A 25,774-nucleotide genomic window follows, 5' to 3' on the forward strand; every position below is an offset into this window, starting at 1 on the left:
TCCCTTTCATCAAAGCATGACACCTAGCTTCACAAGTAACAGGTTGTACAGAAAGAGAAGGTATTCGTCTCGTAAGCACCTCACCACCGGACCAGCGTCTGGGAACGCCACTGCAGACCGCCGGCAGAACCACCGGTAGCTCGCAGATGCCCCGCGGGCCGGACGCCAGACGAGGTTTCCCCTCTCGCTCTCGCTACCCACAAGCCCCCGCGCCTCGGCGCGCATGCGCAGCGCTGACGGCCGTCTCAGGAAGAGGAAAATGGAATAAACAACTCCGAGCAAGCGAAGCGCAAGACCGCGAGTGGAGGCAGAATTTAAAAATAAACCGGACCTTCCGCCATCTCCACCTCCTCGCGGCTGCCGCTTTCCGTCCCCTAGCCCGTGCCCTCCAAGTCCCTGTCGGCGCCCGCGCGCCCACCCCGTCGTCCCGTGCGGCCCCTTTAAGAAAAGAGAACGAGAGAGTGAGTGAGAGAATCCCAACTCTCCCCCTCCCCTCCGCGCCTTCCTACCCCGTCCACCCTCCCCTCTCCCCTCCCCCCTCTCCCCAGGCGGCTTGGGCTCCCTCAGCGGGACAGACCCACCCGCCCAGGTTTTTCTCCGGCACCGGCAGCGTCCTCCTTCCCTCTCCAGTCTATGGTGGCGGCGGCGGCTTCTCCTCCGGTAGCAGCGGAAGACGGAGCTGCGGCGTTGCCATGAACAGTGGCGGCGGCCTCCCGCCCCCCTCAGCCGCCGCCTCCTCTTCCTCCTCCTCTTCTCTGGCGGCGGCAGTGGCGGTGGTGGCCCCGCCGGGGGTCGGAGGTGTCCCCGGAGGTGCGGCGGCGGGAGTAAAGCTGAAGTATTGCCGCTACTACGCTAAGGATAAGACTTGCTTCTACGGGGAGGAGTGTCAGTTCCTGCATGAGGACCCCGCGGCCGGAGCGGCCCCGGGCTTCGGCCTCCATAGCAACAGCGTCCCCCTAGCTCTAGCTGGCGCGCCGGTGGCCGGCTTTCCGCCCGGAGCGGTCCCTTGTGGGGGAACCGGGCCACCCCCGGGGCCCAAGAAGCCGGACCTGGGGGCCCCGGGGACAGGAGCCGCACCTGGTGGAGGAGGCAGCAGCGGGGTACTCGATGGACCGCGGCTGGCAAGTGAGTACGGTCCGGGCTGGGAGGGCGGCCTCTGGGTGGCAGGGAAGGGAAGGCCTAGGGCCGGAGGGGGCCGGATGAGGCCCTGCAGCCGAGCCTAGCCTGCGGGTTCTTCCCCTCGCCTCCCTAGGCGGTCTGAGAGGCCTAGGCCAATCCTGATTCCTCCTTCCTTCTTGCTTTCTCCCCACGGCCTCGGTCGAGCCGGGGAGTGAGGGGAGACTGGGTTCCCGGGAACGTGGGTGGGTGGACTAGGGTGGTGTGAGTGGGGGCGGGGAGGAAGGGGGATGGGTTGTGGCGTGCGGTGTGCGAGAAAGGGGGTGTCGTTTCCGGGGGGTGTGGAAAGGGGCTGGGTTTGCAGGCACATGTGTTGTGCGTGCCCGTGTGGAGTGGTGTCTGCCGAGTGTTGAGGTTCCCTAGTGGATGTGTGTGGGTAGGGGGGCGGGAGGTGAGGGGCGGGCTTAAGGCTTCCGGGAGTAGGTTGAAAGAACGGAAAAGTTTGTCTAAGGCTTATGGGAGAAAAGTTTCCAGGCAGGAAATGCTTTCGAAGGATTAGGAGAGAACGAACAGCAGCTTTTATAGTGTGCTTACGTTTAGTTTAGTCAGGAGTTTAGGAGTTTCACAAGATTTGCATTTTTCACGTAGTTTTCTTCAGAGCTGGAGTAAGTTTGCTGGGTGTCAGTAGGGGGATCGTGTCTTCTACAACTTTGGATCCAGCAAACTGTCACCTTGGAGCCTTCAAAGCGTGGCAGGTGCAGGGCACATTTGTGTGCGTGCAACTTAGCGCTTGAGTTGAGAAATTTTGGGCTGTTTGTATTTTGTACAATCATTTGTTATTTTCTATTAGCTTAGAGCTTTTTAATAGTTTATTAGTAGAGTTTACAGTAGTGTTTAAAGTGTAATCTGTTTAACAGACTGTTGCTCTTTAGGAAAAAGAAGAGCAGGTGTCAAGGTTTTCCTTTTTTGTTTCCGAATAAATTTCTAAGCCAAATGGAAAAGACCTATATTTGGGGGAATTCTAAAGTGTTTGTATCGTAAAATAACTTGATAGGTTGAATTGCATGTCCAAACATTTTTGTCTTCTTTAAAAAAAAACTGCAAGTGGGCTTGATGTTGTAGCATTTATTTGCTCTACAGGGATTGTTAAGTGTTTTCAGATATTTTTGTGCGCGTGTTTTAAAGATTGTGTTTCTTTTGCTGGGATGGACTTGGCTTTATGCAGATATGGTTGGTGAGGCTGATATGGTAAGAAGATTAATTTGTAACTTAAAATGTTTTGTAAGAAATAACTGCTTTTTGGTGGAATTTAATTCACTTTAGAGAAGCAGCTTTGCATTTTCAAGATAGATTTTTGCTGGATGGGTGAGTTATGGCTCATTAACTGAAGAGTAATGTTTAATTAGTAAGCAATGAAACTGAACTGTAGTTTTGTTACCTACAGAAAGAGGCACTTTCAAAAATGCTCGTCTGTGATTTTTTTAGGATTTTCTAATATAAAGAAGTAGTAGGTTTGAGACATGAAAGATAGCTAGGTGAAGATGGGAGGTGGAGGAAGAATACTAGCTATGGCTCAAAGGTGGGGATCTTTTAATATCTCCAAAGAAAAAGGACATAATTGCCTTGACTGTAGGGTCTTGAGAGGACAGGCAATTAATGCTAAGAAGGCATTTTAAAGGTAATTAGTCATGTAACAGTTATTTGATTGAATAGCTGAGTTATGGATTTGGATTGGGTAGGCTTGCTTTAACTGGACTAGGTGAAGTCTGAGGCTCCTCTCTTCTGCTGTGCATTGTTTTGGTAACTCGCATCAGTACCTAGGTTGTGACTCCTTGGGGATGAGATAAACTTGCTTCATACCAGTGAATGGCAAGTAAAGTTGCTGAGGAACCAGGGAAGAGGATTGTGATGGTGATTTAATGGCTGCTTTGAATTTTTCAATTAATTGATTATTTTTTAGTCTCCTTTCTACCTTTAGTGTATTTTCATACTATCTTTTGAGACAGGCTTGATTTGTTAAATAAATGTATGAGGTAATAGGAGGAAGGTGCAAAATGACAGCTTAGGAGGATGTTGAGCTCAACCCTCTCCCATGACACACTGAATATACATTTGTATACAGAACAGATTTTCCTGAGACACAACTGAGGGCCAGTTGAACAGTTTCTATAGCTTCTGCACACCAAATGAATGAGAGATAGATAGATAGATAGATAGATAGATGGATGATAGATAGATACTGAGATTGCATGGAGAAGATGGGGGAACTGAGAAAGCACTCTGAGATCTGAGGGAACTTTCCAGAATTGGAGAACCCAGTGAGTGCCATTGTTTACATTTTCCACCTGGATAGTACAAGCAGGAGTTGTATCCTGGTGCACTGGCTGACCTGCAGGGCTGTAGTAGTGCCTTCCTGGCCACTTCTGGAGCTAGCTCCCTCAGGAGCAACAGGGTGCAGTAGAGTGTGTACGTGTGGCCCTCCCACTTGGAGCTTGATCCATTGGATCAAATGGGATACTGCAGTGTGTGTACCAGCCTGCCTCACTCAAATCAGCAGGATGCTGAAGTGTCGGAACACCAGTCTGCCCTGGCCAGACCTCATTTTGGCCATGGATAGGCAGAACAGGGAGCTACCACATGTGCAAACACACCAGAATGCCCTGCCCTGACCCACTTCTTCTGGCCAGGTGTCACTTTTGCCTGCCCTTACTCCAACCAGCCTGCTAAAGCCACCTGGCACACAGAGGCCACTTCTGTACAAAACATTTTTTCAAGATTGGGAGAAGTAGTTATTTCATCTAATTCATAACAAATACAGAAAAAATACAGAAAATCAAACAAAATGAGAAGATAGAGGACTATACTCCAAATGAAAGAACAGAAAAAACCCCCTAGTGAAACGCAGGTTAGTAATCTGTGTGATGAAGAATTCAAATAAACAGTTACAAGTATGCTCACCAAACTTTAGCGTAGAATAGAAAAACTTAGAACTTTAACAAGGAAGGAAACAGACCTCTAGTTTCCAGGAAGCACAGTTCCAAACAAGATGAAACCAAAGAGGCCCACATGAAGATGTAATTAAAATGGCAAAAGTTGAGGAATTAGAGATAATCTTGAAGGCACAAGAGAAAAACAAGAAGTCACATACAAAGCAACTCCCTCCTCCCCTAAACCCCCCTAAAGCTAATAGCTGATTTCTTAGCAGAAACTGTTTAGGCCAGAAAGGAGTGGCAGGAAATACTTCAAGTTCTGAAAGAGGGGAACCTGCAACCCACAGTACTCTACCCAGCAATGTACTTATTCAGAATTGAAGGAAAGGTAAAGAGTTTGCCAGGCAAAACTAGAAGAGTCTGTTATCACTAAACTGGCTTTATAAGAAGTTAGAGTGTGTCTTTAAGCAGAAAAGGCCATAACCAGAAAAAAAAATCGTGAAAGAAAAAAAAAAAATCTCACAGGTCTTTAACACTGAATCAGCTACTTCAAAAGCTAGTGTGAAGATTAAATGAACTATAGCAACAATAAATAAGAGATAAACAAACTAAAAGATCTAAAATACGATGTCAAAGCGTGGAGGGGGAAGTAAAAGTGTAGTGCTTTTAGAATGTGTTTGAATTTAAATACCTGTCACCTTAAAATGGACTGCTGTAGCTGTAGATGAAAATATATGAACTTCATGGTAACCGAAAACCTACAAAAAATACACCAAAAATAAAAAGAAAGTAACCCAAACAAGACACTAAAGAAAAAGCAGTCAATATAAATGGAAAGAAAGGAACAGAGAACTACAAACAACAAAAAGGAATGAACAAAAGGGCAATAAGTACATACCTGTCAATAATTACTTTAAATGTAAATGTACTAAATGCTCCAATCAAACATATAGGGTGAATCAATGGAGAAAAAAGATTAGATCCCATCTGTTTTCTGCCTATAAGAGACTAATTTCAGATGGAAACATATACACAGAAAGTGAAGGGATGGAAAAAATATTCCATGCAGATTGAAATGAAAAGAAAGCTAGGGTAGCAAAACTTATAACAGACCCTCTCTGATTTCAAACTATATTACAGAGCTATTACAATCTAAGAAGCATGGTACTGGCACAAAAACAGACATAGATCATTGGAACAGAATAGGGAGACCAGAAGTAAACCTTGCTTACATGGTCAGTTAGTCTATGAGAAAAGAAACAAAATTATAAAGTAGAGAAATGACAGTCTCTTCAACTAGTGATGTTAAGAAAACTAGCAGAGGTACTGAATATGCAAAAATGGAAGTAGACCACTCTCTTACACCATATACAAAAAGAAACTTGAAATGGATTAAATAGTTAAATGTAAGACATGAAACTGTGAGACTCCTGAAAGGAAAGAGGTGGTAAGCTCCTTGACATCAGTTTTTACAGTATCTTTCTGGATAAGTCTCCTCAAGTAAAGGAAACAAAAGCAAGACTAAACAGATGGGACTAGATCAAACTAAAAAGCTGCTACACAGTGAAATAAACCATCAACAAGACAAAAAGATAGCCTGCTGAATGGGAGAATATATTTGAAAATGATACATCTAGTAAGGGTTATTAGCCAGAATCTATGAAAAACTCATACAAATCAACATCAGAAAATACAAACAATCCAATTAAAAAGTGGGCAGAGTACATGAATAGGCATTTTTTTAAAGAAGACATGCAGATGGTGAATAGGTATGAAAAGATGCTCAATATCATTAATCAGGGAACTGCAAATGAAAGCCACATTGAGTTACCACTTCCTATCTGCTAGAATGGCTATTATCAAAAGACCGAAAAACAGTGTGTTTGCAAGGATGTGTCCTACTGGTGAGTATGTAAAATGGTGCAGCCATTAGGGAATACAATATGGAGGTTTTTCAGAAAATTAAAAATAGAATTGCCATACAACCCAGAAATTCCACTTACGGTTATATATCTGAAAAAAATGCAAACACTAATTCATAAGGATCTATGTACCTCTGTGTTCATTGCAGCATTATTTACCATAGCCAAGATATAGAGGCAACCTAGGTATCTATTGATAGGTGAATGGACAAAGAATAAGTGATAAGTATAAACAATAGCATATTACTCAGCAATAAAAAAAGGAGATCTTGCCATCTCTGACAACATGGATGGACCTCGAGGGTATTCTAAGTGAAATAAGTTAATCAGAGAAAGACAAATACTGTATGATTTCACTTATATGTGGAATCTAGAAAAACAAAACAAATGAACAAACAAGACAAAAACAGGCTCATAGAAACAAAACAAGCGGATGGTTGCCAGAGAGGAGGAGGAAACGGGGGATGTATGAAAAAGGTGAAGGGGAGTAAGATGAACAAATACACAGAAAAGGAAAAAGATTCTTTCCAAAAAAAGGTACTAGGCAATTAAAATAGTCTAAGAGATATTGTTATTAGAATAGTTGCTGACCTGATCATGTAGCATGAGAGGATTTTATTTTGCTTTTATTTTTTCTTTGCTCTTCTTTAAATATAAGGTTGTACAGTATTTGTATAGCTGAGAGATCATAAACTGATCTGTTCTGATTAGCTGGATCTCCCTGCAGAAATAGTTTGGGAATCTTCTGTGTTTGTATTTGTGTTTTTTAAGTTTTTATTGAAGTACACATAGCTGGGGGAATGCATACAAATCATAAGTTCTTATAAGAACATGTAACTAGCATTCAGATTTAAAAAACAGGACATAGTTAGTGCCCTCATAAATCCTGCTCTTGTCCCATCCCAATTTCTACCTTTTCCCAAAGGTAACTGCTGATTTCTAACACAGTAGATTCAGTTTTTAATTTCTTTGTACTTTTAAAAAACTTTATAGTAATGGAATCATATAGTTGTACTATTTTTTTTCTTTTTTAAATATATTTTATTGATTATGCTATTACAGTTGTCCCATTTCCCCCCTTCTCTCCCCTCCACCCTGTACCCCCCTCCCACCCACATTTCCCCCTTTAGTTCATGTCCATGTGTCATACATATGAGTTCTTTAGTTTCTACATTTCCCGTTCTGGGTCTTGCCCTCCCCCTATCTATTTTCAACCTACATTCTATGCTACTTATTCTCTATACCTTTTCCCCCTCTCTCCTCCTCCCACCCCCCTGCTGCTAACCCCCCATGTGCCCTCCATTTCTGTGGTTCTGTTCCTGTTCTAATTGTTTACTTAGTTTCTTTTGGTTTTGCTTTAGGTGTGGTTGTTAATATTTGTGAGTTTGCTGTCCTTTTACTATACATGTCTTTTCTTTATCTTCTTTTCTTAGATAAGTCCCTTTAGCATTTCATAAAATAAGGGCTTGGTGATGATGAACTCCTTTAACTTGACCTTATCCGAGAAGCACTTTATCTTCTCTTCCATTCTAAATGAGAGCTTTGCTGGATAGAGCAATCTGGGATGTAGGTCCTTGTCTTTCATGACTTGGAATATTTCTTTCCAGCCCCTTCTTGCCTGTAAGGTCTCTTTGGAGAAATCAGCTGACAGTCTGATGGGAACTCCTTTGTAGGTGACTGTCCCCTTACCTCTTGCTGCTTCTAGGATTCTCTCCTTCGTTTTTACCTTGGCTAATGTAATTATGATGTGCCTTGGTGTGTTTCTTCTTGGGTCCAACTTCTTTGGGGCTCTCTGAGCTTCTTGGATTTCTTGGAAGACTGTTCCCTTTGCCAGATTGGGGAAGTTCTCCTTTATTATTTGTTCAAATACGTGCTCAATCTGTTGCTTTTCCCCTTCCGATTCTGGTACCCCTATGATTCGGATATTGGAACGTTTAAAGGTGTCTTGGATGCTCTTAATCTTTTCTTCAATTTTTTGAATTCTTATTTCATCATGCTTTCCTGCTTGGTTGATTCTATCTTCCTTCTGGTCCACTGTATTGTTTTGAGACTTATATTCCTTCCTTTCACTATTGGCTCTCCTCCGCGTGTCTTCCTGCATCTGTTTTATGGTAATCTGCATTCTTTCATCTAAATTTCGTCCAAAATCAACCAGTTCCGTGAGCTTTCTGATCACCAGTGTTTTGAACTGCGCATCTGATAGATTGGCTAATTCTTGGTCGCTCAAAAGGATGAGTCCTGGGGGACTGATCTGCTCTGTTGAAAACATACTTTTTTTTCCCCTGTCCTTTTTTTTTTTTTCCGGTCTGGTTGCTCTTGTTACAGTGGGGGGCGGAGCCTTAGGTGCTCACCGGGGCTGGGCGCCCCCATCGCTAGATTGTGACGTTATATGTGGGGGCGGGGTGGGAGTGGGGCGGGAGAAAACAATGGCGGTAGTTCCGTTCCCCTGGACTCAGACCCTTGTCTGGGCTTCCGGGCCTCGAGTTCTGCCCTGGTCCACAATCGCTGCCCCTCTGGGTTTGCCAGCCGCAGCTTGCGTACTCAGGGATCACTGCTGCCTTCTTGCGCGCCGGATGGCTTTTGCGCCGAGTTCGCGCCAAACCTTCCCCCGACCTCCGCGCGCCGCCGACCCGAGCCAGCCCCGTGCCCGCCCGGCTCGTCTTCTCCTACCAGTCCGGATGAACGCGTCTACTTCAACTTCTTGGCTGCCCGACTTCCATTCAGATAAATCCTCTGCCGGATCTGGGTGTTATTCTGATAGTAAATTATTGTTGTAAATTATTGGTTTTCTAATCTTGGTTGTACGAGGAGGAACCGTGCGTCCACCTATTCCTCCATCTTGCCGGAAGTCCCTAGTTGTACTATTTTTGTGGGCTTTTTTCTTCTCAGCATATTTGTGAGATTGATATTATATAGGAATAGCCTCTGTAGTCTCATTCCTGTATAGTGTTATTACGTGAATGTACCATATTTTATTTCCTTATTTTGTTGCTGGTGGACAATGGAATGTTTCCAATTTTTGTCTCTTAAGAACACTTGTTTCAAACTTTTCTTGCATGTGTTTTTGGGTGGACAAATTTATGCATTTCTGTTGGATCACCTAAGAGTAGAATTGCTTGATATATACAGGGTGTACTAACTGCATGTGTTCAGCTGTAATAGATGCTGTCAAACAGTTTTCTGAAGTGATTATACTGTGCCTGCATTACCCCCAGCAGTTGTATGAGAGTTCCAGTTGCTCCACATTCTCCCCAACACTTGGTATTGACCATGTTATAATTTTAACTATTTTGGTGGCTAAAATTTATTGTATAATTTCATGTTTTTAATTTACATGTGTGTGGATTGTAGTTTACTTAGTTGACAGCATTTCAGAAATCAGAGATAATAGAATTTTGGCTACCCTTGAAAGGCAACTCTTAACTTGTATTTGAGTAAGGCCCGTTGGTGGGGCAAGACTCTCCATTTTGCCTTACTTCTTTACCAGATGACTTTTACATGCCTGGCTCCTCTAGGACTTTCTGATCCTAGCTTTAGTACTTCACATTTGCAGAATGGTTTTGTGTTTCAGATCCTGTTAAAACTGTAGAGTAAATGCAAGAGAAAATTTTATTCTTATTTTTTAAGCATTGGAAAACTGAAGCACAAAGGCCTTTTCTTAGCACATTTAGTTATAATGATGTTTCAGTCTTGTGAAGGAACCATACTTTCATTTGTTGCTCACTTTTTGTATATACGGAGTATATTTTCTTACTCTGTTGACCTGGCAGTGTTCAGGCATTCAAGATTGTTGTTTGGGGAATACCAGAGTTTCTTTTTTATTTTTTATTTTTGGCTTGGTTGGAGTGTTGATTACTGGTCAGGGCACGTACCTAGGTTGCAGGTTCAGTTCCCTGTTGGGGTGCATATGGGAGGCAACCAATCAGTGTTCTTCTGCATCGATGTTTCTCTTTCTCTCTCTATCTCAAGTCAATAAACATTGAAAAAAATTTTTTTAGAAAAGGCTTTATTTTAAGTTTTTTGACGTTTAATATTTCTTTTGGGCTTGGGATCTTGTAAGGCTTAAATGTGGACTTATTTGGGTTTACTTAAATTACTGATTCTTATTTTGATGATGTAATTATATTTCCAGCTAGCTAAAATTTTAATCTTTAAGGTGTTCAGTTTTTAGCAGTTGAAGTATTTATTTTACCATTATTTGTATTTTATGTACATTACTTTATTTGAAACTCAGTAGATTTATCAAAGTAAATCTAGCTTTCATTTCTACTGATTTAGCTAGCAGTCGAAGCTTTGGTGTAAGACCTATCTCAGATGGAGTCCTGACTCTCTTACAGGCTTTATCATCTTGGGCAAAATTTTATTCCGTTTTTCTTGTCTTAAAAATGGAGGTTTAATAGCACTCTTGATAGGGTTGCTTGTGACACTCTCAGTGCATTGCCTGGCACATAGTGAAGTATCATCAGTCTTAGTTGCTGTTGTTATTGAATATTATTACTATTAAGTCTGTAATTAACCTATACATTTCACTCCCTCCCATCTTTGAAAGTATACAGTTTACCCTCCTCATCTACGGATTCCACATCCACAGACACAACCAAATGGGAATGGAAAATACTTGAAAGAAAAATGTTATGTTGTTGCCGACATGCACTATGGAGTTAGGCCTATGATGGTTGTGTCTGTCGTGAACATGTACAGACTATTTTTCTTGCTATTATTACTCAAACAATATAGTATAACAACTACTTATGTAGCATTTACATTATATTAAGTATTATACATCATCTAAAGGTTATTCAAAGTATATAGGAGGATGTATGCATAGGTTTTATATATATTTTGTGTAAGGGACTTGGACATCCTCAGATTTTTGTATCCACAGGAGTCCAGGAACCAGTTCTTTGTGATACTGAAGGACAACTCGACTTTCAAGACCAGTAAAATAGCTGCAGATTATTGAACTGGGCTTGTCTGTCCAACCAGAGGAATAGAGTAGTGGATGACCTGAAGTTCATATACTAGCTTTGGAATGTATAGTGTGTATGTCAAAACTGTGTTTATTTAAGCCGGGATTATACTTTTCTTTCCATAAACTTATATCAGCTGATGGACAAGTGAGTGCTGGAATTTGTCATTAGGATAGCTGATAATAGGTTTTTAATATTTTTATTGGACAATACACAAAGACTTCATAATGTCATTTCACTCATTTAATTTTGTGCTTGCAAGGTGGCAAGCTTTGATCTGGGTGATACGAATACAACACTGAATGAAACAAAATTCTGCCTTAATGCACTTTACCTTCTAGTAGGGAATGCAAACATATGTATAAGTTAATATTAGGTCTCGATAAGTTTTATGAGGAAAACTCAGGTTTATGAGGAATACTCAAAAAGGGATGTGCTACTATGTAAGTCTAGGTAAGATTCATTTAACAGGTAAAACACTTCTTTACATGAAAGTTCATTTGAAATGACCCTGTAAGAAAAATGATTGTCCAAATAAAATTAGTATCTTTCTATTTTTGACCTTTTGTAGATTTTAAAAAATATATTAACTTTTTGTTTTGAGACAATTTAGAGTTTCATGATGTTGTAAGACATAATAAAGAGAGATCTTGTCCCATCACCCAGTTTCTCCCAGTGGTAACATCTTCTAGAGCTGTAATACAGTATTACAACCAGCATTGATTAATATGATCTGCTTTTTCAGATTTCCCTAGTTTATTTGCACTTGTGTGTGTGCATGTGTGTAAATTTGGTTCTATGGAGTTTTAACACATGTATGTTTGTGTACCTGCCAGCACAGTCAAAGATAGTTCAGTCAGTCTCAGATTGCCCTTTTATAACTTGCCTTCCCTCCCAATCACTGGCAATTAGTAATTTGCTCCCCATTTCTATAATTTTGTCACTTTAACAGTGTTTTATAAATGGAATTATATAGCCTGTAACCTTTTGGGATTAGCTTTTTATCGACATAATTGACATACAGTATCCTATTTTAGATGTACATCACAATGATTTAACATATACATTATAATAGTCCTCTTCCATAAAAAGCTCCCATTTGGAGGTCTCTTTTGGTATCTCTCTTGCTTTTTCTTTAAAAACAAAAAAAAGCCCTGTTTCTGTTTTTCTAAGGTAGTTTTACATTACTTTTAACATTAAAAATTCTTGCTTTAGGAAAAATAGGAACAATATCATGTTTTGCTTTAGAATTAGAAATATTAAAAATTTAAATAGCACAAAAGGGTACACAATGAGAAATAGTCATCCTCCTTCCTTATTCCCTGTCCGTCTCCAAAAGGCAGTCACTCTTTCCCATTTGTTAATATCTCTTCAGAAATGTTCTTTGTCTATATGCAGTTTTTATATGTTAATATTTCCCTATTTCTAGCACATATTTACTCCCCATGTGTGCACACATGGGGAGGCCTAATGAGCTTTGAAGTTTCTTACCAAATTGCATATCTTGTAGTTTGTTCCACATCCACAGATAGAAATCTGTCCTACTCTCTTTATTTTTAGTCCTCACCTGAGGATGCTTTTTAAAAAAATTGCTTTGAGAGGGGAGGAAAGGAAAAGAGAAAGAGAAAAACATTGCTCTGAGAGAAACATTGATCGCCTCTTGAATGTGCCCCGACCAGGGATTGAACCTGCAACCTAGGTGTGCCCTGACCAGGAAATCAAAACTTTTGGTGTATGGGATGATGTTCCAACCAACGAGCCACCTGGTCAGGGCTGTCCTACTCTTTTTAATGGCTATATAACATTCCACTGTATATTTCTATTCTTTTTAATGGATATTTAGATTGTTTATATTCTTTTATAAATGATGGCACTAAACTGTTATAAGTGTATTATGTATATTTATACATAAATTTACATAAAATATACATATGTTAAGGAGCATACAGAATCTTCAGTAACCTGGTTCAAATTTGGTGCATTAAAAAATTATGTAGCTAAATACCGTGTAATCTTACTTGCATGTAGAATCTAAAAAAAAAAAGCGCAAACTGGTACATACAACAGGTTGGTGGTTGCCAGAGACTGGGTGGGGAATGGTGAAGGGTGGGTGAAATGGATGCAGGTGGTCAAAAGGCACAAACTTCCAGTTAGAAGTTAAATAAGTCCTGGATATTATAATGTACCAAAATGTGGCTATAGTTAGCAATACTACATTGTATTTTTGAAAGTATCTTCTAAGAGTAGTTCTTAAAAGTCCTCATTATAAGAAGAAAAATTGTAACTGTGTGGTGATGGATGTTAAATAAACTCATTGTAGCAATCATTTTGCAATATATACATATAACATGTTGTACATCTAAAACTAATACAATGTTTTATGCAATTATATTTCAACAAAAAACTATGTATTTTATATACCATTAGCTGAAAATAAGATATTTGAAATAGTCATACTTTTCAGATCTGCCCCAGCAGGACTTTTTCCCCAGTGGCTCATATACTTGGAGATAGTTACGGAAATTATCAAGGTAGCTTTGAAAATAAAAATTTTAGCAAGGTCCTCTAATATATATTACAAGAAGATTTAATGTATACAAATTAATATGTTAAAGATTTATATTAGCTCCAACTTTCAACTTAGTGTAATTTGGGCTAAAAGTAGAGATTCATTCATTCATTTAATTAACAGTTATTGAGCAGTTACTCAGTGTCAGGTACTGCCTTTTAGATTCTTGGGTTGCATTAGCCCCAATAATTTTAAAATATGAAAAAAGATGACTAGTGCTATTAAAAAAAAACCCAACCCATCTCTACTCCTCAGTTCTCAATGAGTCATGGGTTAAGATGATCTGAAGCTAATTCGCACAAGGAATATGCTGGTTTTTAGAAACAAATTTTCTCCCTCCATTATGAAATTTCAAGTTACTTTGCTGAGAAAACAAGAACAGTAGAAGACTTTTCAAAACATTTCTTGCTTTATTGACAACTTTTGATCATATAGAAAAAGCAATTGTCTTGGCACTTACCCCAAATTAAAACTGCCTTTTATTGGAAGACATCATTCAGTAAGCAATCGCATGAACAGCTCTAAGTATTAAATAGCTTCACTGGAGAGCCCATTTATTTAGTTGTTTATAGTCAGCTTCGTAGCCAGCTTACTTTGGAAGGCCTGTAGTGTTGTAGCACTCCTAGAATCAGGTGTTCACCAGACTCTGCTGCACTGCTGTCCTTTCAGATTTAGTAGACTAATAATAATGCATATTTAAAAATGTTTTCAAGTCAAAGCAGTTTATATAGTCCAGTGTAGAACAATAGACTTTCAGCTGTTAAACCTCTTGATCTGTATGAAATAGCTGTTCCAGGATTTTCCTCCTAGGTCTTGCCATAGGCATTGCTGTGGTTATTACGGTGCAAAGGTTAGACAGGTTCTATGAGGGCCAGTTTGCCAGATAGTTCTTGCAGATTTTAAAACAATGTCAGCTTGCTTGTGTGGAGGTCTGATATTTTATGCAGATGACTTACTCTTTAGTAAGTGGCATAGTATATGTATACTCTGGGCACTGACTAGAGAAAGCTTAATTACTGAATATTTATTGAACAACTCTGTGCCAGATATACAGGTATTGGGGGTAAAGAAACGATGCATGGTCTAGTAAAGAATTTTGAAATGTGTAAGTTTTGCATGGTGTGATATGCTATAAATATGAAATGTGTAATAAACTCTATTCAGGGATATTTTGGAAGGTTTCTTGAAGAGGTCACATTTGAACTATTTTTTGAAAGAAGGCTGAAGCATGCCCAAGTACTAAAGAAAAACATCCTAGGCACATGAAAACAAGGACACAAAGATTTTGAGAGGAAGTGTTGAATTACGATTTTGTTGTGTAGTCATTTGATGTAATACAGAATAGGCAGTATATTATGGAGAGTGGTATGGGATGATAGACTGTGTGCCCACATTGTGAATGCCCTTGTAGGCTGTGCTAAGTGAAGTGATAAGGTTTCTGTCTTAAAAAGAACTGTGGCTGCTAAGGATCGAGATAGGGAAACCATTTGGAGTAGTTTTTTTAATAGTTGAAGGGAGAGAAATACAAGCACCTGATTTGGTCAAGTGGAAATGAAACATAGGGGACACATTTGAGAGAGATTTGGCAAAGCAGTTACTTGAGGACGGAATGGAAGAGGGAGAGAAAGGAGCTAAGGACAAATGAAATTTTAACTTAAAAGTACTTGTCACATAATTTAGTTGGAGGCATTTAATAGTAGGCAGTTGCAATTGTGAGTCTGGAGTTTAGGAATGACTGAGAGGAATATAGTATATTTGATTTTGGAGCCTTTGAAGTAAGACTGTTCTGGTTTCAAATCTCTGGCACTGCCACCAAAATGGGCAGTAATGATGTATATGTTAAAGGATTGTTGAGATTGGGTATATAAAATTTATCTATCTGTCTATCAATCAATCAATCAATCAATCATCTATCTAGCCCAGGAATGAATGCTTCAAAGGAAAGGGGTAAGAGTTCAAGAGGGAAAAGTTTGGTTTAGTTGGTCACTGAAAAGCTAAATATTTGAATCACATTGTTAGCTCCTTGTGTAATTATCTCAATTAGGTTGTGGTTTAAATATTATGTTTTCTACTTAAGAATAAATATGAAAAGTGTTTTAAGAAATCTTATCTAGAATGAAGATGCATGATGTTCAGTGCTCCAGCAATGGAGAAATTCTTGTAATAATAAAGTTTAGTACTAAGAAGTGCTTTGTTCTAAAAATTTACTTGTTATTTTTCTACATATTTTTTAACTTACACTTTTTTCTTTTTAATATTTTAACTGAGATACTTTTCTTTAGCCTGTTGTTGGTTTAATTCATTTAAACTTTTATTTGTCTTTCTTTTGTTTTTGGCTTAACAGAAATCTATTGTTTTACAATTCTAAAACCTGAAAGTTCAAGGTCAGGGTTTTGGATGGATTGTTTTCTTTTCTCTAATCCTCTCCTGAGGATACATTTATTGATTTTAGAGAGAGAGGAAAGGGAGTGGGGGGAGAGAAACATCTATTGGTCGTCTCCCTTATGCGCCCTGACTGGGGACCGAACTTGATCCTGCAATCCAGGTGTGCCCCCTGACCAGGAATTGAACCTACAACCTTTTGGTGCATAGGATGACCCTCTAACCAACTGGGCCACACTGGCCAGGGTTGGGTCACTTTCTTTTAGGGGATGTGGGAAATACACTGTTTTATGCCTCTCACCTAGCTTCTGGTGGTTTGCCAGCAGTCTTTGGGTTCCTTGGCTTGTAGAATCATCACCTGACCTCTGCTTTCATCTTCACAGGACATTTTTCCCAGGCGTGTGTCTGTGTCTAAATTCTTCCTTATTAGGTCATGAGTCATTGGATTAGGGCTCATCCTAATGACCTCCTCTTAACTAACCACACCTGCAAGACTCTATACCCAAATAATGTCAGTTCTGAGATTTTGGGGGTTAGGACATCAACATATAAATACTGGAAGGACACGGTTCAATTTTCAACAGTTGTTGAGTAGGTAAAACAATTAAATAATTCACTTGAAATGCCTACTACATCTGACTTAACAATTGGTGCTCTGTGCTCCTAAGTAAGGCCTCACTTCTCTCTGGCATTCATCAGTGTTGGTTAATGGTGCTTTGGAGTTAGGTGGGGAACTTAAAGTGTAGAATTGGTCTTTTTGTGGCTCTGCACAGAACCTTTATCACAAGATAACAGAGGACACCTGCAGGCCTTCAGACCTGTGACCTCAGGTTGAGCAGCACTGAACTCAGATTCTGGTGTAGTCCCTTCACCCCAAAATTCTTTAGTCACAGCTTTTTCATCAGTGACCTCTTTTCAATCTCTTAAGGGTCTCTGTAGAAGTAGGAATCAGGCATGATCTCCCATGGGTGTTTGTGGAAGATGGTGCCACACATGTGCAGAACTTCCCAGGCCAGCATCCAGCACCTCAGACCCAGTGAGTGGGCCCCCTTGCCATTGCCAGAGAAGGCAATGTCCAGACAGTGTGGAGGAGAGTCTGTGACACAGAACAGTGGTAGGCAGGTTAACACGAGAGGCCTCTGTGAGAGGCTGGTGGTCAGTCCTGGGATCAGTAACCACCAGCAGTTGCAGCTCTGGGAAGGCTGCCTAGATTTGGTTAGTGACAATTCCAGGAGGGAGGTGGCAGACGACAGCAGTGGCTACAGTGGCAGCAGCAAATATCAGCACAGCTCACTGACCAGCATTCCTGGATGATATGACACTGACATTAGTGTTTTTCCTTTTGAATTTTTTTTTATTGAATTTATTGTGGTTGTCATTGGAGTTTTCAATGGCAACAGTGGAACAAGCTGCCAGCAGAAGCTTCTCCCAGGTTCTCTTCAGATTTATGATGTAGATGCCATCACTTTTCCTTTTATAGATACACTATTCCATTTGGAAGTCAACATTGGTGCTACCTAAGAGAGTTCCTGCTGCAAGGAATTTGAGGACATCCTCCTCCTTATTTGCCAGGACACCAAGTGTTCCAGACATTGTGAAAGTTTTCCTTTAGGTTATGTGGGAACAGAGAAATGCTATATGGATCTCTCTCTGGGTAGTGCGGAAAGAATTTGAGGGCTTTTTAATATCAGACTGAGAAGTTTGCATTTCATCTTTTAGGGTAGCATTGCCAGCATCTTGTCTGTGATGTCCCTGTTGGCAGAGGAAAACCACTAGGCACTTTTTGTAAAGTGTGTTCTATGGAACTCCAGTCCCTCAGGCTATTTGTTCTGTGTGGAAAGAGTTTTTTAGCCAAGTGAATTTGGCAAGTATTCTACTTTTTTTTTTGATTGTCACAGTTCACATGGTATATGCAGGTCTAGATAAGTTGTTCAGTAAAAAAATGGTGTGCTTTTCTTCCCAGCATTTATCAAAATTATTGGACTGTCCTTTGAGTAACATTGATCTATTGTGATGTTTTGGGAAGTGAAACTCATTTTCACAGAGAGAGGGGGCAAGACTAACAGTGAAGTAGGATATTTATTTAGTTAAGCTATGGGATGGGCTTCTTTTAAAAAGTAGATTATTACCATACACATTTTATATGTTGGAAGTTGTGTTGGAAAATTCAGATTGTGTAGGGTAACTGCTGACAGATGCAGAAGTTCTAATTCTTTAGGTACTGTAAGACCCTTTGGTTTGAAGTTGGAGTGTCTCATGATCATTTAAAAACTGAAGGCTTGAAATTTCATCTTTTTATTTCTAATTCCCTCTCTTAAAAATTGAAAGACAGTTTAGTGAATAGAGAAATTGCTTTGTGACTTTGGGTAAGCTGTCTAATCTCTCTGAATCATAGTTGAACTGTAAAACAAAAGGAATATCAGCCTTGCCACAGTTGTCTTTCAGACTGAGACTCATATCTATGCAGTGATTGTTTAATTACTGTTCCATAGAGATATAATAGTTACAATAAGTATTGTAACACACCTTTCATAGAAATAGTAAGCCTTTAATTTAAAGTGGATTGCAAATTATTATTCCACAGAGATGGTGTAAAGTTTACTTAAAAGTGGATTGTAAGGATAAGGGGTAGAAGGAATGAAAAGTTCTGGATTCTCTAGTCTTGGTAATTAAGGTCTCTAACATATCTTATATGCATCTACATAACCTTTTCTCATTGAATATCCTATGATATAGGTAGGGTAGGACATGTATCTGTTCTTAGTAACTTAAGAAAATTAGTAACTTTGTGATCTATATAGAATGGAGTGATATACTATATGTTAGTGATTTTCCTAACTATTCTTGATGTGCCAATTCCCATTCCTGTACTTCCAAAACTGTAATTTTCCAAGACAGGAAAGCATAAGTATATGTATGGAATGCTATCTTTTTCTCCCAGCTTTAGTGAGATATTGTAAACATATAACATATGTAAGTTTAAGGTGTATGATTTGGCATATACCTTATTTGCAATAAATAATATTTATTGCAAAATGAATACCACAATAAAGATAGTTAACACCTCCACCCCATCATAAATTACCCATCATAAATTACCTTTTTTCTTTTGGTGGTAACTTTTAGGATCTATTCTTTTATACAGTATTATTATAGTCACTGTACTGTACATTAGATCTCCAGAACTTATTCATCTTATAGCTGGAAGTTTGTATCCTTTGACCAGCTTCTCCCCATTACTGCCACTCCTCAGCTCCTGGCAACCCTTGTTTGCCTCTCAATTTCTTTGAGTTGGGCTTTTTTTAGATTGCACATAAAAGTGAGATCATACAGTGTTTAACTTTTTTCTGTCTGACTTATTTTACTTGTGTAATGCCCCTAGGTCCATCCATGTTGTCACAAATTACAGGATTTCCCTTTTTTATGGCTAAAAAATGTTCCATTGTCTGTGTATGTGTCACATTTTCTTGATCCATTCATCTGTCAGTAGATACTTAAGTTGTTTCCATGTCTTGATTATTCTGAGTAATGTTTCAGTGAACATGGGAGTGTAGATATATTTCTTTTGAGATAGTGATTTCATTTTCTTTGGGTTTATATCCAGAATTGAGATTGCTGGATCATGTGGTAGTTCTGTTTTTAATTTTTTGAGGGATCTCCATATTGTTTTCCATTATAGCTGTACCATTCATAGTCTCACCAGCAGTGCACATCTCCACCAAAACTTGTTGTCTCTTGTCTTTTTCATAATAGCCATTGTAACAGGTGTGAGGTGATATCTCATGTGGTTTTGATTTCATTTCCCTGATGATTAGTGAAGTTGAGCGCTTTTTCAAGTCCCTGTTGGCCATTTGACTATCTTCTTTACAAAAATGTTTAAGTCCTTTGTCCTTTTCTTTTTATAAAATTCAGATTGTGTTTTAAAAAGTTTTTGATATTGAGTTGTAGGTGTTCCTTATATATTTTGGTTATTAACCCCTTATGTGAGATACATGGTTTGAAAATGCTTTCTACCTTTCCATAGATTGCCTTTTTGTTGTATTGATTGGTTCTTTTGATGTGCTTTTTAGTTTGATATAATATCACTTGTTTATTTTTGCTTTTGTTCTTGTGTGTTTTTGGTGTTATATTCAGAAAAGTGTTGCCAACACCAGCGTCAAGGAGCTCTCCCTCTGTGTTTTCTTCTAGTTGTTTTAGAGTTTTGGGTATTTGTGTGGAAAAATTAATCCTTAATTATTGGCTATATTTAACCCCTCCCATTCCTCCCCCCCCCCTTTTTTTTGGTTAAACCTATTCAAAGATGATCCTCTATTAGGGAACATGTTTCCTCTTTCAAAATTGTGCATCCTAAAGGAATATGAATCAATTTTAATGTAGTGAAAATCACTACCAGAAAATTGATAATATATTTGGAAAAACTGTTCCTTAATGATATAGTATTTTTTTAAAGATTTTATTTATTTTTAGAGAGGGAAGGGAGGGAGATAGAGAGAGAGAGAGAAACATCAATGTGCGGTTGCTGGGGGTCATGGCCTGCAACACAGGCATGTACCCTGATTGGGAATCGAACCTGCGACACTTTGGTTTGCAGCCTGCGCTCAATCCACTGAGCTACGCCAGCCAGGGCTGATATAGTATTTTTAAAGGATAGGATGTTTATAAGACTGTTTTATTGTCCTCTAATAGCAATTTAATATTCATTTACTTCACACATTTTTTAGGCTTAGGCATGTATTTTTAGTTCAGTGGATCTTAAAGTCAAGTAAGATAAGGCATTGACCATAGATAGTTGAATTCTGGCATGTTCAGTAATAATTTTCTTCATATTTTATATCAGCTAATACAATAAAAGAGAAAATTGGATATGAATTTTAAAAAAGCATTTGAAATAAACATGCTTTATTAAAAAATAATTTGACTCTGTTATTGTACTCTATTTTTGAAAACCATTTTATTTTATTAGGAAAAGATAAGGAATAGATGCCATAAGGGTTTTGCTTGAAAGGAGAAAAGACTAAACCTCTTCCATTCAGTCAACCAGATAACACAAGATTAACATTTTGGTATATTTTATTGTCTTATATTCTGTGTGTGTATATATAAGTACACACAATTATTCTGTAAATAAAAATGTGTTCCCTTTTCACTTCCCATTGGGAATAGTTACCACACCATTACTTAATATTTATTATCCTCACACCAATATTTAATATATATTAAATATCCTCATTCTCTACAGCCTTTTATCAACGGATGTTTCTGACTGATAAAGGAGGAGAGGAGAGTATAATAATCCCTATCATTCAGCTTTAACAGTGATCAATGTTTGTCGAGTCTTATTTTATTTGTCCCTCTTTCCAGTTTTTGTTTTGATTTGCTAGAGAATTAAATAAATTTCAGACATTACTTACCATGATTTTGATTTATTCCATAGTATTCAGAATTTAATCATTCTTCTAATGGGCATTTCACATTGTTTCTAATTTTTTGTGATTAAAATAACACTTTTAATACTTGTACATAAATGAACATAATGACAACCATCTTTACATACAAATCTACAGGTGTTTCTGATTATTTTCTAAAGTCGAACTTGAAATTGCAGTCACAAATTTAAAAGATATGAACCATTAAAGATTATTTTTTGTAATTATAAAAATAATATACTTTAATTGTGGACATTTTGAGAAATACATTTAAAAAACAGGAAAGAAAAATGACATCAGATTGTTTCCAAGGAATTCCTGTGTCTTAGTCTTTTTGTGTTGCTCTGACAAAATACCATAAGCTGGGTGGTTTATAAACAACTGAAATTTATTTTTGCAGTTCTGGCAGCTGGGAATTCCAAGATCATGGCAGATTTTTTATGGTGATTGGTGAGGATCCACTTCCTGGTTCATAGATGGGCACTTTCTTGCTGCGTCTTCACGTGGGGGAAGGGTCTAGGAATCTTTCTAGGGTCTCTTTTATAAGAACACTAATTTCACGCATGAGGGCTCTACTCATAACCTAGGTACCTCCTAAAGGCTCCACATCCCAATACCATAATCTTTGGGGGTTAGGATTTCAATATATACATTTTGGGGGTATACAGAAATTCAGATTATAGAACCCTACATGCATCTATCAGCATTTCTTTAGTTTACTTCTTAGTCAGGAGTGGGAGTGGTTTCATTGGTTCTTAGAGGCCCTGCCCAGAAGAGGGCAACCCTACTTGCAGTTTAGTTGATTTATAAAGTGTAAGGCTTTATAGTTAACTAGCAACTTAAAACCAGCAGCATTCCAAGTACTTACCAGGAAGTAGCATCTAAAGCATATTGTCCGTGACTTTGTTGGTATATGGTAGATTATTCTACTAGTTGAAATCATTCTGCAAAATCTGCAGACAGGATGTCATTCTGAACTGTATCCCATTTCTACCTCTGCAGAATTGTTTTTATTGAATTATATAATATATAAGTTAATATGAGTTTGCTGGTCTTTTTCATTTGATGTTTTTTGAGAAACAGTCCTGAGAAACAGTCCTGAGAAACAGTCCTAAGAAACTTGCTTCTTTTTACCATATGAAGATGCCCAGGAGAAATTGCAGTGCTTTATATACTCTGTGGACCACTTGCAAAGTTAAAGAAAGAAGACTGGAGCCCTGGCCACATGGCTCATTTGGTTGGAGCTCTGTCCCATACACCAAAAGGTTATGGGCTCGATTCCCAGTCAGGGCACATACCTGGGTTGGGGTTTGATCCCCAGTTGAGGCACGTAAGGGAGGCGACCGATTGATGTTTCTCTCTCACATCAATGGGTTCTCTCTTTCTCTCTCCTCTTCCCCCTCTCTGTCTCTCTCTAAAAGCAGTAAAAACATATCTTCTAATGAGGATTAATTAAAAAAAAGAAAACTGGAAATGTAAGTGTGGTTTATTTCATGTTGTGCTTGGTGGCTTTTAGGTGACTAATACAAAATAAATTACTATCTCTGTGGGAAAAACTAGTCAACTTGAGCACTGTTTGACAGATTTTTAGAGCTGAGCCAATTTTATTTGGTCCTGCTTTTTGTTATGAATAGGTAAATAAAAATAAGTGTGACAGAGATTGATACTTTAAAAGTTACGTAGGAACACAGAGGCTACATCAATGTTAGTGCTTTAAAATAATTAAATATTTGAATTTTCCTTTTCTTTCAGTTCCTGGAATAGATGGAGGTGCTTTAACTGATACCAGTCTCACAGATTCCTATTTCAGCACTAGCTTTATTGGAGTCAATGGATTTGGAAGCCCTGTAGAAACAAAATATCCCTTGATGCAGGTATCATTAGTATGAGTTTATATGGCACAAAACAGTGAAGTTTATTCTAGGGGTGGGGAGCATTTAAAGTCTTCATTTATTTCTAAATGTGTTTGTCGGGGTGAGATTTTAGATAACGAGGTAGGTGGGATATAGTTAAGCCATCTTATCTCCTTGTAGGGTTAGAGCCGGGGTGAACTTTCAAGGGTGGGGGTGGGGTTGGGATGACCATGAAGTATGTAGAAGATAGAAAGAGACTAGTTTCACTCCTCTGTGTGTTTTGTGGTTATGGAATGAAGGCCTTTCTAGAGATTTTGGAGTATGTTGAGAATACATAGGACATGTTTAGAGAACAGATAATAGCCTAATTTTGTAGAATGTATAAGGTACATGAAGGATAATATGCATTGGGAGAAGATATCAGAGAACATTATTGGCTTTATACATAGCCATTTTAAGTCTTATTGGATAGATAACTAGAATTTAAATTTTGTGGACAAGGAAACTTAGTAGTTATATATGTTTGGTCTAGGCTGTTAAGCTAGAGATGTATAATTCAAAATAGGTCTGTAGCTTTGATTTTAAATACCTGGCTAGTGAATAAAATTTTCATTTGATGTGTTACACAGAGTATTTGGAAGTTTGCATAGATTGTTGTAATCCAAGCACCAGTGATCAGAATATTAGTAATGTGAAAAATGGATGGGAGGGGAAGAAACAAAGAGGGTCAGTCTTAACTTTTCAGTTGAATATTCTTCATTCTAGTGATACTTTATGTATACGTGTGTGTATATATTCTTTTTCAGAGAATGACTAATAGTAGCAGCTCCCCAAGCCTTCTAAATGACAGTGCCAAGCCATACGCAGGCCATGGTAAGATGTGGTTCCTTTTCCTCTTTTATATTTGTATTTCTGACTCTAAAAACAGTATGTCCATTGTGGAAATTTTGAACATTATAGACAGGTGTCTGGAAGAAAATAAAAAATAATTGATTATTTTATATTCAGAGAACTATTAAGATTTGTATTCCTGATATATATATAATACATAATTCTTACGTATATATGTACATAATAATACTTGGATTACATTAAATATATTTTTAGTGGGTGTTTCTTGATAATTATAAATTGAATTCTCTTGTTTATTTTCGTAATTTACTGAACTATTTTTTTTTAACATTTTGACCAATTATTTTTTTTATTCTTTTTTAATTTTATTTATTTTATTTTTATTTTTTTTTAAAGATTTTATTTATTTTTAGAGAGGGAAGGGAGGGAGAGAGGGAGAGGGGGAGAGAGAGAGAGAGAGAGAGAGGGAGAGAGAGAGAGAGAGAGAGGGAGAGAGAGAAAGAGAAACATCAATGTGCGGTTGCTGGGGGTTATGGCCTGCAACCCAGGAATGTACCCTGGCTGGGAATCGAACCTGGGACACTTTGGTTCCCAGTCCGTGCTCAATCCACTGAGCTACACCAGCCAGGGCTCAACTGAACTATTTTTGTTCTATTCTTTTAAAAGAAAAATTAGGCCCTGGCTGGCGTAGCTCAGTGGATTTAGCGTGGGCTGCGAACCAAAGTGTCGCAGGTTTGATGCCCAGTCAGGGTACATGCCTAGGTTGTAGGCCATGACCCCCAGCAACCGCACATTGATGTTTCTCTCTCTCTCTTTCTCCCTCCCTTCCCTCTCCAAAAATAAATAAATAAAATCTTTTAAAAAAGGTTGTATTTAAAAAAAAGAAAAAGAAAAATTAATTATACTCCAATATTTGATTATATATATGAATCTGTGTTCATATTTTGAGTTATTTCTTTTGGAAACATTCTTAGATACAGAATTATTATTTCAAAGATTATAGACTTTTAAGGCTTTTGATGTAGAAGTTCTAGATATCTTTTCCTATTTTATTTTATTTTTTAAAAAATATTTTATTTATTTATTTTTAGAGAGAGAGGAAGGGAGGGAGAAAGGGAGAGAAACATCAGTGTGTGGTTGCCTCTCACCTGGCCCCCACTGGGGACCTGGCCTGCAATTCAGGCATGTGCCCTGACTGGGAATTGAACTGGCAACCCTTTGGTTTTCAGGCTGGTATTCAATCCACTGAGCTACACCAGCCAGGTCTTTTCCTATTTTAAAAATAAATGTTCAAGGGTGATTTTTTAAAAATATGTAACAATCTTTGAGTATTAATACTCTGCATCAGCAACATGTTAACAATTATTAAAAAATGACATCAAGAATTTGCATGCTTGATTATTTCCTGTGATAGACATTTTGTGTGTGTGTGCCAGTTCTCTATCACTATTTGGAAATTTCATTCTTTATTTCTCTTGCTGTAGAAAACTATAACAACATGTTGTTAATATATTGAATAAAATTATTAGAAACTAATTTGTAGTATTGTAGTGTTTTTTGGCATTCCCAACAAGTCTATATGCTGATTTTTATACTCTATTAAAGATAGCATAAAGGATAAATAATATTACCTATTTTAAGTGCCTTAAATGTATAAGTTACATAAAAATATCTATATCTTGCTATTTTATTTCTTTCTGTTTGAATTATTAGTTATGTTAAATTAATGTTAGTCTATTGAAGGACTGCACTAG

General features: G+C 38.3%; 1 protein-coding gene across 8 annotated transcripts in view; it reads left to right on the forward strand.

Moving 5' to 3' along the window:
- Window positions 1-327: 327 nt before the first annotated feature.
- The window catches only part of PAN3 (poly(A) specific ribonuclease subunit PAN3), a 136,714-nt gene continuing 111,267 nt past the window's right edge, over window positions 328-25,774 (forward strand). For 7 of the 8 annotated variants that reach the window (XR_004901420.1, XR_004901421.1, XM_036018355.1 and 4 more), the window contains exons 1-4: window positions 328-461; window positions 631-1,125; window positions 23,068-23,189; window positions 23,975-24,041. Coding sequence is in view for 6 of the 8 variants with exons in the window: in XM_036018355.1 (XP_035874248.1) it covers window positions 693-1,125; window positions 23,068-23,189; window positions 23,975-24,041 (622 nt within the window). In the remaining 2 variants the exon portion in view is untranslated. Of the gene's footprint in view, window positions 462-630; window positions 1,126-23,067; window positions 23,190-23,974; window positions 24,042-25,774 lie in introns of those variants that run through there. The other variant, XM_028504596.2, reaches the window with a different exon arrangement.

This window comes from Phyllostomus discolor, chromosome 2, assembly GCF_004126475.2.
Source record: "Phyllostomus discolor isolate MPI-MPIP mPhyDis1 chromosome 2, mPhyDis1.pri.v3, whole genome shotgun sequence".
Classification (NCBI taxonomy): Eukaryota; Metazoa; Chordata; class Mammalia; order Chiroptera; family Phyllostomidae; genus Phyllostomus; species Phyllostomus discolor.